The sequence below is a fragment of the Callithrix jacchus genome, chromosome 12 (assembly GCF_049354715.1).
Source record: "Callithrix jacchus isolate 240 chromosome 12, calJac240_pri, whole genome shotgun sequence".
Classification (NCBI taxonomy): Eukaryota; Metazoa; Chordata; class Mammalia; order Primates; family Cebidae; genus Callithrix; species Callithrix jacchus.
In genome coordinates, this window is record NC_133513.1 from 116,351,002 (window position 1) to 116,365,216 (window position 14,215).

Here is a 14,215-nt window from a genome sequence, read left to right on the forward strand (position 1 = left end):
AAGAATGAAAAGATAAACCTCAGACTGGGAGCAAGTGTTTGCCACAGGGATCTTGTAAAGGACTGTTATCCAAAATATACAAACAACACTAAAACTCAACAATAAGAAAACAACCCATATTATGGGCACAAAGAAGGTAGGCATAGTGGTACATGTTTGTCATCCCAGCTACTCAGGTTGGGGATTGCTCAAGGCCAGGAGTTTGAAACCAGCCTGGGCAATACAGCAAGATCCCATTTCAAAAGTGGTAAATAGGCAAAAAGATCCGAATGGTACCTCACCAAGGAAGATGTACAGATGGCAATTAAGCATAAGAAAAGATGTTCGGCTGTGCATGGTGGCTCACACCTGTAATCCTAGCACTTTGGAAGGCTGAGGCATGAGGTTTGTTTGAGCCCAGGATTTCAAGACCAGCCTGTGCAACAGAGGGAGACCTTATCTCTACAAAAAGAAGAAGTAGCCCCAGCTGCTCAGGGATCTGAAGCAGAAGGATTGCTTGAGCCTGGGAGGCTGAGGCCGCATTGAACCATGATCTGTCTCCAGCCTGAGTGACAGAACAAGATTCTCACATGAAAAAGAAAAAATGAAAAAAGATGCTTAACATCATATGTCAGTAAGGAAATGCAAACTAAAAGAACAATGACATACCACTACACACTTATTAGAATGACAAAGAATCCAAAACATTGACAACACCAAATAGAAGGGAGAATGTTGGGCAGTACAAAGTCTCATTCATTGCTGCTGGGAATGCAAAATGGTGCAGCTACTTTGGAAGACAGTTTGGCAGTTTCTTACAAAACTAAACACTCTTATTGTGTGATATAGCTATCACACTCCTTGGTATATTTACCCAAATGAGTTGAAAACACGTCCACACAAAAACCTGCACATGGACGTTTATAGCAGCTTTGTTCATAACTGCCAAATATTGGAAGCAACCAAGATATCCTTCAGTAGGTGAATGAAAAACTAAACTGTGGCACCTCCAGACACTGGAATATTATTCATGGCTAAAAGGAAATGCACCATCAGGCCATAAAAAGCCATAGAGGAGCCTTAAATGCATATTACTAAGTGAAAGAAGCAAATTAAAAAGGCTGCGTAATTACAATTATATAATTGTATATTATTCTGGACAAAGCAAAACGAGAGACACAGACACAAAGTCTATAGTGCCAGGGGTTAGAGGAGGGAGGATGAACAGGCGGAGCACATTGTTTAGGGCTGTGAGACTATTTCGTACTGATGGATACTTGTCATTATACACAGCCAAAACCTACAGAATGTACTCCAAGAGTAAACCCCACTACCAATAGTAAACTATGGCCTTTAGGTGATAATGTGTCAGTGTAGGTTTATTGATTACTGATTATAACAAATGTATCACTGGTGAAGGATGTTGATTGTGGGGGAGGTTATGAATGAGGAGGGGAGGGAGTTTATGAGAACTCTACTTTCTGCTCAGTTTTGTGTGAACCTAAAACTGCACTAAAAAATAAAGCCTATTTAAAAAAAAAGACATAACCAAAGCAAAAATAACTATAAGAAGAAGAAAAAATGGTTGCCTGCAGGGGTTAAAAGGGTGTGGGTGTGGAAGATGGGAGACAAAAGACTGTGGAACCAGGCTCAGGGGCTGATGCCTATAGTTCCAGCTACTCAGGAGGCTGAGGTAGGAGAATAGCTTGAGCCTAGAAATTCGAGGTTACAGTGAGCTATGTTGCACTCCAGCCTGGGTGACAAAGCAAAATCCTGTCTCTTAAAAAAGTGCGGGAGGGGCAAATTAGGGAGAGGGACCTTATATTGGACCAATAACAAAATGTCATGAAGAGTGAGTTTAATTCACTGCTCTTCACTTGCAGTACAAAAGGAAAATGAGATTTGTATGTGCTTTGTAATCACAAATTCTATCAGCTTTAGCAGGCGGTTATTGGTCAGATTTTGACCCAGTATACACTGATTCTGTCCTCACGTGTTCACATTTTGAACATACTCTTTACCGCTAAAATATAAGGTTAAAACTAGAATCTGAATTCAATATTCTACCACACACCCCCAAACAAAAGAAAAAATTATTTCATACCTCTCCATAGCTATTACTTTTGACACAAACACCTATTGTTCCGTGTCTGCGGGCACTGGAACTGAGGTCTAAGGACGTGCCTTTCCTGACCATATTTTTTCATGCGTGCTGCCCACTGGTGGCGTGAGGGCACAATAACAAATGTTTACTTTGCCCTTGCATTGTTCCCATCTGGGAACTGCAAAGGAGCGCGGTGGTCGGACTGTCAGCTTCGCCTCCTAGTCTTTGATTGCCAGTAACTTATTTTCTAAAGATTGCTGGAGGGAAAGGCTCAACGTCTCTTTTGGGATTTTCCTGAGCAGAACGACCTCATCGTCATAAAACTGAGGCGCGAATCCTGCTGACCGGCAACTTTCGGCAGAGAGGGTAATTCTATTTGAAGACTAATCCTAACGCTGGGATTCTTTGGGAATGTCCAGGAGCTAGGAATGCAGCGCCTCGGCCTCCTCAGCTTCCGGTCCTCAACAGCAACTGGGAGTCAGTGTGGCTGGTGCCGCGGGGGCCGCACGGAAACTCAACCGCGCCTGTTCCTCCACTGCGCCGGCAGGCGGCGGAGACGCTGCGCGTGCGCGCTGGGGAGACGGTGGCTCGGAGACAACGCTCGCAGGCTCCTCCCGTCTGCCGGGCAGCATGAAGACCGCCGAGAACAACAGAGGAACCGGCAGCGAAGGGCCGCGGAAACGAGGTCTCTGCGTCCTCTGTGGCCTCCCCGGGGCAGGAAAATCGACTTTCGCGCGCGCCCTCGCCCACAGGCTACGGCAGGAGCAGGGCTGGGCCGTCGGCGTCGTCGCGTATGATGACGTCATGCCAGACGCGTTTCTCGCCGGGGCGAGCGCTCTACCGGCGGTCAGCATGGAGGGGAGGGGCAGGGCGGGGCCCCTCTAGTCTGTGAGTCCTGGGTAATTATTTGCCATGAACCCCCCACTGCGCACTAGACAGTGCTTGATGTCGGCGGTGAAGTTCGAGAAAAGTGGAGCTGGGTTAACATAGTTACTGCAGAGGGTGAATGAGTTGGCTGTAGAAGTGTGTCATAAAGTAGTTACAAAGCCAGCTGTGTTAGAATGATGCATTGTAGAGGCTTATCTGTATATTTGATGCATGTATATATATTGAATATTTTGTACAGTTGAGTCTTAAGACAGGCTCAGGTTCTCAAGTCAGCGTGCAAGGTGGACAGCCTCTGTAGTCAAATGCACTCTTGAAAATCCCTGGGGAAGTTTCTCCTTGGGAGAGGGAAGTAATCTCTAAAACTTTAACATCTAGCCATGAGTGAATTCAAGTTTTATAATTCGAGGAACCCTCTTTAAGAAAAAGAACACAGATTGTAAGTAACAAAATTGCTGGGATCCCTCAGAACGATAGAAGGAGGCTGTACAAACACATTATCAGACCTATGAGGCTCAACCTTTGTTCAACTCAGAGTAACTCTGCCAGCTTTGGAAAAGATGGCTGTTTCTTAGTTGACCACCAGAGGAAATAATGGGCTTGTATTTACGGACCAACTTGTATGTTCCAAGTACATCTCTCTTTTTTTTTTTTTTTGAGACGGAGTTTCGCTCTTGTTACCCAAGCTGGAGTGCAATGGCGCGATCTCGGCTCACCGTTCCTCCGCCTTCTGGGTTCAGGCAATTCTCCTGCCTCAGCCTCCTGAGTAGCTGGGATTACAGGCACGCGCCACCGTGCCCAGCTAATTTTTTGTATTTTTAATGGAGATGGGGTTTCACCATGTTGACCAGGATGGTCTCGATGTGTTGACCTCGTGATCCACCCGCCTCGGCCTCCCAAAGTGCTGGGATTACAGGCTTGAGCCACCGCGCCCGGCCCCCAAGTACATCTCTTTAAGCCCTCCTCTTCTCACACTCAGCACGGTGAGATGCATCCTCTTGGAGAAGCATGTGGAAACAGACTGCTCGGGGAAGAGTAGATACATTGGTGTCTTTCATCTCATGCTCACTCTAAATATTCTTTGAAATATTCTGAGATTTAAACATTTTTATTTTTGTTTAATGCCTGATGTAGATGACTTGACAAATCAAATGCAAAAGTTATCTGACTCCACACTCTAAGTATATATACAAAAATACATTTGGTACATGGGCCCTCCAGCAAAGTGTATCTACTTTCTCATTCCTGGTTAATTGTGAAGTAAGTACAGTGTCAAGACAGCACAGGATTCACTTGGATAATGGTATTTTCACCACTTGGGAGAAAACTGAAGCTTGTCGATAGGCATTGTTGTATTTGCTGACTTTCCCTTCACTTGTATTATGTGTTTTTTCCACTGTTTTCCTACAAAGACCATGGGACTCATCTGCTCACCTCTTAGGAAGTGATATATGTTTCCAATTTAGTGGGTTTAGCTGATGTGTTTGTTGTATGTAGTGTAATCTCAGTGAGGTGGTAAGGCATGGGCAGACAAGTGAGCATTCTCACTCTCCTGTCCTCCTGTTTTCCCTCCAGCTTAGGTTTCTTAACTATGTCAGGACCACAGTCTTTGACCAACACAAGATTGCTTGTATTCTCCAGCTGCTTATTCCCCTCAGTCCGTTTCCTCCATCTTTCCCCATCGCATACCAACTTATTTGTTAGCATGAGGTCTTCTGGACCCATGGACTTGATTTTTGCTTGTTTGTTTGTTTTGCAGTGAAGTCTTGCTCTGTCACCAGTCTGGAGTGCAGTGGCACAATCTCCGCTTACTGCAACCTCCGCCTTTCAGGTTCAAGTGATTCTCCTACCTCAGCCTCCCAAGCAGCTGGGACTAGAGGCACACCCCATGACAGCCGGCTAATTTTTGTATTTTTAGTAGAAATGGGGTTTCACCATGTTGGCCAGAGTGGTCTTGATCTCTTGAACTCATGATCAGCCCGCCTTGGTCTCCCAAAGTGCTGGGATTACAGGCAAGAGCCACCGTGCACCCAGGGACTTTTCACCTGATCTTTTTGCTGTCTACTACTTTTCTCATTTCAATGGAAAACCTGCATCGTTATATCTTAGCCAGATTATTTTGGCAGGTTGTTGCTTTTGACTTCATTATTCTCCTGGATGGTAAATTCTTTCATTTATTTCACTCATTCGGTCATTCATTCATTCATCCATTGACTATACATTTCTGGAGCACCTGTTAGGTGCCAGACCCTCTGCTGGCGGCTCAGTATACAATGGACAGTGATCTAGCAGAGAGAGAAGTGTACAAATGCTTAAACTGTGTGAGCACTGCTAGAGTGGAGATATATGTACAGAATGGGGTTTCACAATGGGCAAGGGAGAGGCTGAGCTGCCTTCTGCATGGTCGAGTCTGAGAAAGATTTACACAGCACTAGTATCATTAGTTTTCCAGGCAGAAGGATTGGTATATATATGGAGGCATGAGAAACCAGGTGTGTTGGAGAACTACAAATGGTTCCATATTGTGAGCTGAAATTTTCATATGGGGCAGGGTGGCAGTGAGGCCAGATGAGCAACCACCCTAGTGGCCTAATAAGAATTGCAATTCTTTGGTCTCTTGTAGCCATCCCAATGGAAATTGCTTCGACAGGAACTGTTGAAGTACCTGGAATACTTCTTGATGGCTGTGATCAATGGGTGTCAGATGTCCGCCCCACCCGACAGGACTGAAGCCATGTGGGAAGATTTTACAACCTGCTTAAAGGATCAAGATCTGATATTTTCTGCAGCATTTGAGGCCCGGTCTTGCTACCTCTTAACAAAAACTGCTGTTTCTAGACCTTTGTTTTTGGTTTTGGATGACAATTTTTATTATCAAAGTATGAGATATGAAGTCTACCAACTGGCTCGGAAATGTAATTAAAACGTATTTTTTCCTACACACAGATACTTATTCACATATCAAAAACACTACTGTCTTTAATGAGAATTTAACTTGATAGGAGGTTATGTAGATGTACTTAATTTTAAAAGCTACATGTTCAGTATTGCAAATGGAGTTTTTCCTACTATAATTGTCATCATTTGCTACATGTTTATTTCATATTTTGGAAAATATACAAGTAATTCTGTCATTTTAAACTGTTTTCAGATTCGTTGGGCTTTTGCCAGCTCTTTTTAGATTGTCCTCTTGAGACCTGTTTACAGAGGAATGGCCAAAGGCCACGGGCGCTGCCTGCTGAGACCATACACCTGATGGGAAGAAAGCTAGAAAAGCCCAACCCTGAAAAAAATGCTTGGGAACACAACAGCCTCACACTGCAGAGTCCAGCGTGTGCTTCAGGGGCCAGGTATTCCACTCAAAGTCATCCCTCCCTGGATGCTGCCCTGTGCCAGGTACTAGGGTCAGTGCTTTATCTGTATTGGCTTAGTTCGTCCTCACACAGGCATTGGAGAGAGATTATTTCCCCCTTTGTCTGGAAGCCAAAAGTGAAATGGGAAAATTTAGTTTGTCCACTGAGCTTGTAAATGAGAGCTGAGATTCGAACCCAAGTTTATTTACAAATGTCTGCTCTTAACTGTTAGGATGATACTGTCTCCCAGTGGTTGGAGCAGGGAATTAAAGGAACACATCTTTGATTCTCTTTTAAAATAGTCTAAATAGGTGCTCTGGTAGTTTTCTTATAGAAAGAAAGCTGTTCAAGAGCAGAACTGGTACTGGGTCCTAATTTGCCTTAGAGCTCACTATAGTTACATTGCTTTTATATATGTGAGGCTTGTAGGCTATGCTGTTAATGCATTTTATTCATTATGTATGTCTTGAGAGTTGTAGAGCAGCATATTTCTAGCAGAAATTTTACTGGCAATGGAAATGTTCTATATTTGCACTAATATGGTAGCTGCCAGCCACATTTTGACTATTGAGCCCTTAAAAGTAGCTAGTGTAACTGATAACCTGAATTTTTGTTTAACTTATTAATTTAAACCCAAATAGTCTCATGGTTATAGTGGCTATTGTACTGGACTGTGCAGTTCTAGAGGTATATTGCCCACATTTCTTTAGTTCCTGCATATTGTCCACAGGGGATTAATATCAGCTCATTGCAGCCTCAACCTCCTGGGCTCAAGCAATTTTCCTGTCTCCATCTCCTAAGTAACTGGAATGACAGGCCCACACTGCCAAGCCCAGCTAATTTTTAAATTTCTTATAGTAACAGGGTCTCACTATGTTGCCCAGGCTGGTCTCAAACTCCTGACCTCAAGCAATTCTGCCAACTTGGCCTCCCAAATTGCTGGGATTACAAGCATGAGCTACCACCCCAACTAATATTTTCTTAAATTTTGGGTTACATTGGGAAGAGTGTCTATAATTCCTTTTGAAATTCTTTTTAGGAATCTTAAGGTTATAGTTCCCTTAAAAATATATTTGCCATGCTTGACCCCTTTTAAGACTGTAAACAAGCTGGGTACAGTGGCTAACACCTGTGATCCCAGCACTTGGGAGGCCAAGAGGGGAGGATCACTTGAACCCAAGAGTTTGAGGTTGCAGTGAGCTATGATAATGCCACTGCGCTTCAGCCTGGGTGACAGTGAAACCCTCTCTCTAAAAAAACAGCCTAAATAGAAGAAAAGGGCATGGATGTGAAAACTAGCTAGTGATCACTGGCTAAATAGTCAGTAAAACTCAAATTTCTCTCCCGGCTCTGAACACTTTATATGTATGGTCTCATTCAGTCCTCACAACCACACTTTAAGGGGAGGAACTGTTATCCCCATTTTATAGATGCCATGACTGAGACCCAGATAAGTAAAGTAATATACCCAGATAGGAAGTGGCAGAGCCAAGATTTCGACCCAGTGGGATCTCACTCACTCCAGAACCTCAGCTCTTTTCAGTGTGAGGAAGATCATCTTGAGGTTGAGCTTTAATTTGATGAGCTCACTTGCTTAAAACTTTTTTTTTTTTTGAGGAGTTTCGCTCGTTACCCAGGCTGGAGTGCAATGGCGCGATCTCAGCTCACCGAAACCTCCGCCTCCTGGGTTCAAGCAATTCTCCTGCATCAGCCTCCCGAGTAGCTGGGATTACAGGCATGCACCACCATGCCCAGCTAATTTTTCTATTTTTAGTAGAGATGGAGTTTCACTCTGTTAACCAGGATGGTCTCGATCTCTTGACCTTGTGATCCACCTGCCTCGGCCTCCCAAAGTGCTGGGATTGTAGGCGTGAGCCACTGTGCCCGGCCTTTATTTATTTATTTATTTTTTTAAAGACTGGGTTTCACTGTGTTGGTCAGGCTGGTCTTGAACTCCCGACCTCAGGTGATCCACCTGTCTTGGCCTCCAAAGTGCTTGGATTACAGGCATGAGCCACCACACCCGGCCCTTGAAACTTTTTAGTGCTACTCCTGTAATCTGAGTAAAACTCAAACTCCTTACCCTAATTTACGTGTTCTAACTCAGATTAACTCTCCCACATCATACTGTACCACTCTCCCTCCTCACATCTTTTCAACCTTCTCTATTGCACGAACACCAGGAGCTTGTTCTTGCCCAGAGGTCCTTGCACTTGCTGCCCCCTCTGCCCTTCTCACATGTTTGTATTTGACTGTCTTCACTGACCATCCTAACTAAAGCAAAGAATGTTAGTTGGGCCACCCTGTCACTCCTATCATTGTCACACTATCTTCTCTCACTTATCTACTTACCACCGTCTGAAATTCTTTTTGCTTTATTTTACTGTTTATCTGTCTCTGTTACATTATCAACTTTGGCAAAGGCAAGGATCTTGCTACACCCCCAGCTCAGCATGTAGTTAGTTGCACCGTATTTTTCATATAAGATGCTCAGTAAATATTTGTTGAATTAATGAATGGATTCTACCTCAAACCTTCATGGACCCTTGCTCAGTGAGGAACTTTGCTCATCCCTATCCAGTAAATGAGCGGGATCCAGAAAGTAAAGACCAAACATCTTAGGGAATAAAATCGAGCTCTGGTGGCCCCAGTTCAGCCTTAAGAGGGGAAGGGGGAATGACTTTTCAAAACTGTGTGACATGAGGCTTAGGAAATTGGTATATTTAATGAGGGGTCTTGACTTATCATTAGTTTTGGGCTACTACAGTTGGATTTTCTATGTGGAAGCTAGCTTGTAAATCATTTAGTTTTTTTCCTTTTGCTAAGGATCTTGGGTTATAGCCGTTTCATTCCTCTGTAATTCAGTTTAGTATTCATAAATACAAGTTCTTTAAAAGTCAGATGTTCAGTATTAGGATTTATTGTATTTTGTCCCATTTTCTCTGTAGCCTGGAGGTGACTGATTTATTGCTCACTGCTTTGGAAAATCCAGTAAAATATGCTGAGGACAATATGGAACAAAAGGTAAAGCTTCTAGTTTAGATTTAATGTAAATAAGAAGGAACAACTCTTTGTAGGAAGATCTTTAGAGCGGAATATAAACTGTGAGTGAAACGTGACGTGTTGCCACTGGCTTGGCCTCTCACCAGCACTCGCTGCTTGCAGCTGATGCCGGCTGGCCAGAGCCGATTGTTCACATTTCAGAAGTTTTGGAACCTGTTGATATTTTGTTGGTAGGATTGTTTTCACTACAGAAATTGGCAAACATTACAGATAGGTCTGGGTTTTTTTTCCAGAAAAGTCATTTGTTAGACATTCACCAGCATATCAACGCCTAGCTGGAACCCAGTTTACCACTGGATCTGATTTGTTTGGACTCTCAGATTGTAGGGAAGAATAACAAACAGAAAAGCCACTTAAACTTTTCTTTTAGTCCCTTCAAATACATGTGACCTATGCTTTAGCCATTTATTTTATAAAATTATGCGACTTCTAAGTAACAATGTCTGTATTACATAGGACACAGACAGAATTATTTGTTCAACAAACATTCTTCATACAGCTGATGTGACACTCCGAAGAATTGTATCTCAGACAATGAAGGAAGCAAAAGGTATGATGTGTCAGTTATGTGTTGAGTTGGTATGATTGTGACTTTCTGCTGCCACTGTTCTTCCTGACACTCAGAGTTTATTAGTTTTCAGTCATAAAAGTTCACATCATGTTTTCAGTTCAATTATGCAATTTGACTAAATATAATTAAAAATTCTACCTCTGGAAAAATCCAACAAATTTTTACTGAGTGGCCGTACTATACTAGGCTTTACTCTAGATTTGGGGAATCGGCAGGGAGCAGAACATTCTAATGAGGAGACAGACAAAACATAATTACATGAGTATACACCCATGCTCTGAAGAAAATGTAGGGAAAGGCAGTGTAGAGTGATGGAAGGATTTGTTTTTAAAAGGGTAATCAGAAAGGCTTCTCAGACATTTAAGCAAAGATGTGAAAGAAGAGAAAAAACAAACCGTCCGGGTATCTGGAGGACCATTCTAGGCATTGAACACATCAAGTGCATAAGCCCAGAAGCTGGTTGTTTGGAATGTTACAGAATCGAAGAGAAGCCATTGAGCATGGCGCGAAGTAAGAAAGGGGGAGAGGTAGTCAGGGGCCAGGTGTCAGATCAGCATGGAATTTGAATAAAATCAATGTATTTTAAATCTGAATTTATATAACAGATGAAATATGTGGTAACTATAGTTTTATACAATCATTCCGCTAGGTTTTGAATACTGTATTGCTATATTTAAAATTGGATCTTTAAAAGCCAGCAACTAGCATTTTTTGAGCACCTTTGTATATGTTAAGTGCTTTACAAATATTGTTTGTAATCTTCACAGTCCTATAAGGTACATGTAATTTTACAAATGGGGAAATGGAGGTTCATAGAAGACCAAGTAACTTGTCCAAGACTGAACAGCTACTAAATATTTGGGTAACCTGGGGTCCAGAATTACATCCAGTTCCACTCTGAGTGTCCCATTCTGCTCCCCTGCATCATCATCATTTATTACCTTTACAAAAGCTTAGAACATTGGAAAAGGAAACAATATACTAGCCATACCGTTTTCAAACTTTTATAAAACCATGTTGTACAAGTTGATTTTATGTTGTAACCCAGTGTATAACCCAGTACACGAACTCATGTGTGGAAACAAGTTTCACAAAACACTTTCACTTGTTTATTGAACTCTATGTTCTACTTGATTTTATTTTAGGAAAACACCAGTTGCCACTTACTAATGGGTTACAATGCAAAGTTTGAGGAACAGAGGACCAAAACAGAAATGGCATTATCATTAAAATAAAAACAGAGGCAGGCATGGTGGCTCACGCCAGTAATCCTAGCACTTTGGGAGGCTGAGGCGGGAGGATCATGAGGTCAGGAGTTTGAGACCAGCCTGACCAACATGGTGGAACCCTGTCTCTACTAAAAATACAAAACTCAGCTGTACATGGTGAGGCGCGCTCATGTAATCCCAGCTACTCAGAAGGCTGAGGCAGTAACGAATCGCTTGAACCTGGGACACAGAGGCTACAGGGAGCTGAAATCACACCACTGCACTCCAGCCTGGGCAACAGGGCGAGACTCCATCTCAATAAATGATTGATTGATTGATTGATTGATAAACCTGGGATGTGGCAGCTGCAGTGACCCAAGATCACGCCACTGCACTCCAGCCTGGGCAACAGAGCAAGACTCCATCTCAATAAATGATTGATAGATAGACAGATAGATAATCTGGGATATGGCGGCTGCAGTGAGGTGAAATCACACCACTGTACTCCAGCCTGGGTGACAGAGCGAGACTGTTTCAATAAATAAATAAAGTTAGTTAGTTAGTTAGTTAGTTCCAGGAGTTCTCATTCAACCATTTGCCTTTCTTCTTTTCTGCCTATAAAATGAAATGAGGTCCTGGGGGGTTGTCAGGAATAGGGTTATGCCCAATTCACTCTTATATCCCACCCGTTTAAAAACATACAGATAGGCCAGGCATGGTGGCTCCTACCTGTAATCCCAGCACTTTGGGAGGCTGAGGTGTGTGAATCATGAGGTCAAGAGATCAGATCGAGACCATCCTGGCCAACATGGTGAAACCCTGTCTCTACTAAAAATACAGAAATTAGTTGGGTGTGGTGGTGTGTGCCTGTAGTCCCAGCTACTCAGGAGGCTGAGGCAGGAGAATCACTTGAACCCAGAGGTGGAGGTTGCGGTAAGCCGATATCATGCCACTGCACTCCAGCCTGGAGACAGAGCAAGACTCCGTCTCAAAAAAAAAAAAAAAAAAAAACACATATATATTTTTTAGGTAAGAGGAGGTAGTAGTAGTTTCTAGATCTGTGCTTAATTAAAAATTCAGTTCCCCTACCATCAAGAAAGTAAAAAGACAACCCATAGATCAGAGAAGTTATCTGCAGACATAGATCTCATAAGGGACTTGTATCCAAAATATATAAAGAACTCTTACCACTCAATAATAAATACAACCCAATTTTTTAAAAAGGCAAAGGATCTGAGTAGACATTTTTCCAAGGAAGATATACAACCAGCCAGTAACCACAGGAACCCATGCTCATCATTAGTCAGCAGGGAAATACAAATCAAAACCATAAGACAGCACTTCACACCCACTAGGAGGTCTAGAATTAAAATGTTCAAGTGTTGTTGAGAATGTGGAGAAGTGTCAGATGGTACAGCTGCTTTCGAAAACAGCTAGCAGTCCCTCAAACATACAGTTAGCATGTGACCCAACAATTTCATTCCCAGGTGTATACCTGAGAGAGATGAAAACATGTTCACAAAAAAAAACTTGTACACAGATGTTTATGGCAGCATTATTCATGATAGCCAAAATATAAAAATAACCCAAATGTCTGTCAGCTGACAAATGGATAAACAAAATTTGGTGTATCCATACAAGGAAATATTATTCAGCCATAAAAAGGAATGAAATGCTGATACATGCTATACAGGATGGAATAACCTTGAAAACATGATGCAAAGTATGAGCAGTCAGTACCAAAAGACCGAGTCTACATATACTTCCAGTCACATGAAATGTCCTGAACAGGGAAATCTTGAGACAGACAGTGGATGTTTGGTAGCTTAGAGATTGGGGGTGGGCAGAAGGGACGGGGGTTAGGAGGATGATAGCTAAAAGATATGGGTTTTTGTTTTGGAGATGGAGTCTTGTTCTGTTGCTCAGCCTGGATTGCAATGGCACAATCTCAGCTCACTGCAACCTTCGCCTCCCACGTTTAAGCGATTCTCCTGCCTCAGCCTACTGAGTAGCTGGGATTACAGGCGTGTGCCACCATGCCCTGCTAATTTTTGTATTTTTAGTAATGGAGGGGTTTTGCCATGTTGGCCAGTCTGGTCTCAAACGCCTAACATCAGGTTATCCGCCTGCCTCAGCCTCCCATGGTACTGGGATTACAGGCGTGAGCCATCAGGATATGGGTTTTTGAGATGATGAAAATGTTCTAAAATTAACTGGTGATGGTTGCACTTATCTGTAAATATATAAAAACACTGTATTATCGAGATTAAATGTGTAAATTGTTTATGAATTACATCCTAATAAAGCTAACAAAAAAATAAAATTCAGCCTCTCAGTAATACTACCCATGTGTGGCTAGTGGCTGCTGTACTGACTGCAGCGGATATAGATGAGGTCCATCATTGCAGAAAGTTACGTTGGACAACTAGTGTTTCTAGGCATTATTTACCAGGTTCAAAACCACACTGTCATATTCTGTTTCTGCTTTTTTGCCTGTCTGCTTAATTCAATAAGACAGTAAGGCAGTAAGTCAGCTGTCTTGATTTTTCTTGGCAACAACAAAAAGTCCCTTTCAGGTTAATCTTTTCTGCTCACGTTTCCTAACAAGTTATCTAAATCTGACTTGTTTCAGATGATTTTTGACTATCACATTATGACCTGTTGTCTATATATTACACCAACTCAATTGTGATTGTTTATAGAATCTGCCTGGTTTGTCTAAAGTAATCCAATTAATTTCCTAGTGTCATTAGACACCCCGGATTACTTTAATTTACACCAGTAATTTGAGAATATCTTTTTTAGATGAACGAGTGCTTCCTTACAACTTGAAGCTTCTGGCAGAAGAACTTAACAAGCTCAAAGCAGAGTTTTTGGAAGACCTGAAACAAGGAAACAAAAAAAATTTGTGCTTTCAACAAACCACTGACGTATCAGATGTCATTTCTTTTTTTCATTATGAGAAAGATAATATTGTACAGAAGTATTTTTCAAAGCAGCATTAAAATTTCTGAATTGCCAATCCAATGTCTCGTTTTTTGTAACCTTCTGT

At 42.3% G+C, this 14,215-nt stretch overlaps 1 protein-coding gene across 3 annotated transcripts in view; it reads left to right on the forward strand.

Moving 5' to 3' along the window:
* Positions 1 to 14,185, forward strand: part of PSTK (phosphoseryl-tRNA kinase) — a 44,799-nt gene extending 30,614 nt beyond the window's left edge. Inside the window, exons 1-6 of one of the 3 annotated variants that reach the window (XM_035269386.3) lie at positions 2,658 to 2,929; positions 5,592 to 5,883; positions 6,120 to 6,318; positions 9,270 to 9,345; positions 9,841 to 9,934; positions 13,969 to 14,185. In XM_035269386.3, the coding sequence (XP_035125277.1) occupies positions 2,714 to 2,929; positions 5,592 to 5,883; positions 6,120 to 6,318; positions 9,270 to 9,345; positions 9,841 to 9,934; positions 13,969 to 14,168 (1,077 nt within the window). In that variant the 5' untranslated portion in view covers positions 2,658 to 2,713 and the 3' untranslated portion in view covers positions 14,169 to 14,185. Of the gene's footprint in view, positions 1 to 2,657; positions 2,930 to 5,591; positions 5,884 to 6,119; positions 6,319 to 9,269; positions 9,346 to 9,840; positions 9,964 to 10,311; positions 13,487 to 13,968 lie in introns of those variants that run through there. The other 2 variants (XM_035269388.3, XM_035269387.3) reach the window with 2 other exon arrangements.
* Positions 14,186 to 14,215: the final 30 nt, after the last annotated feature.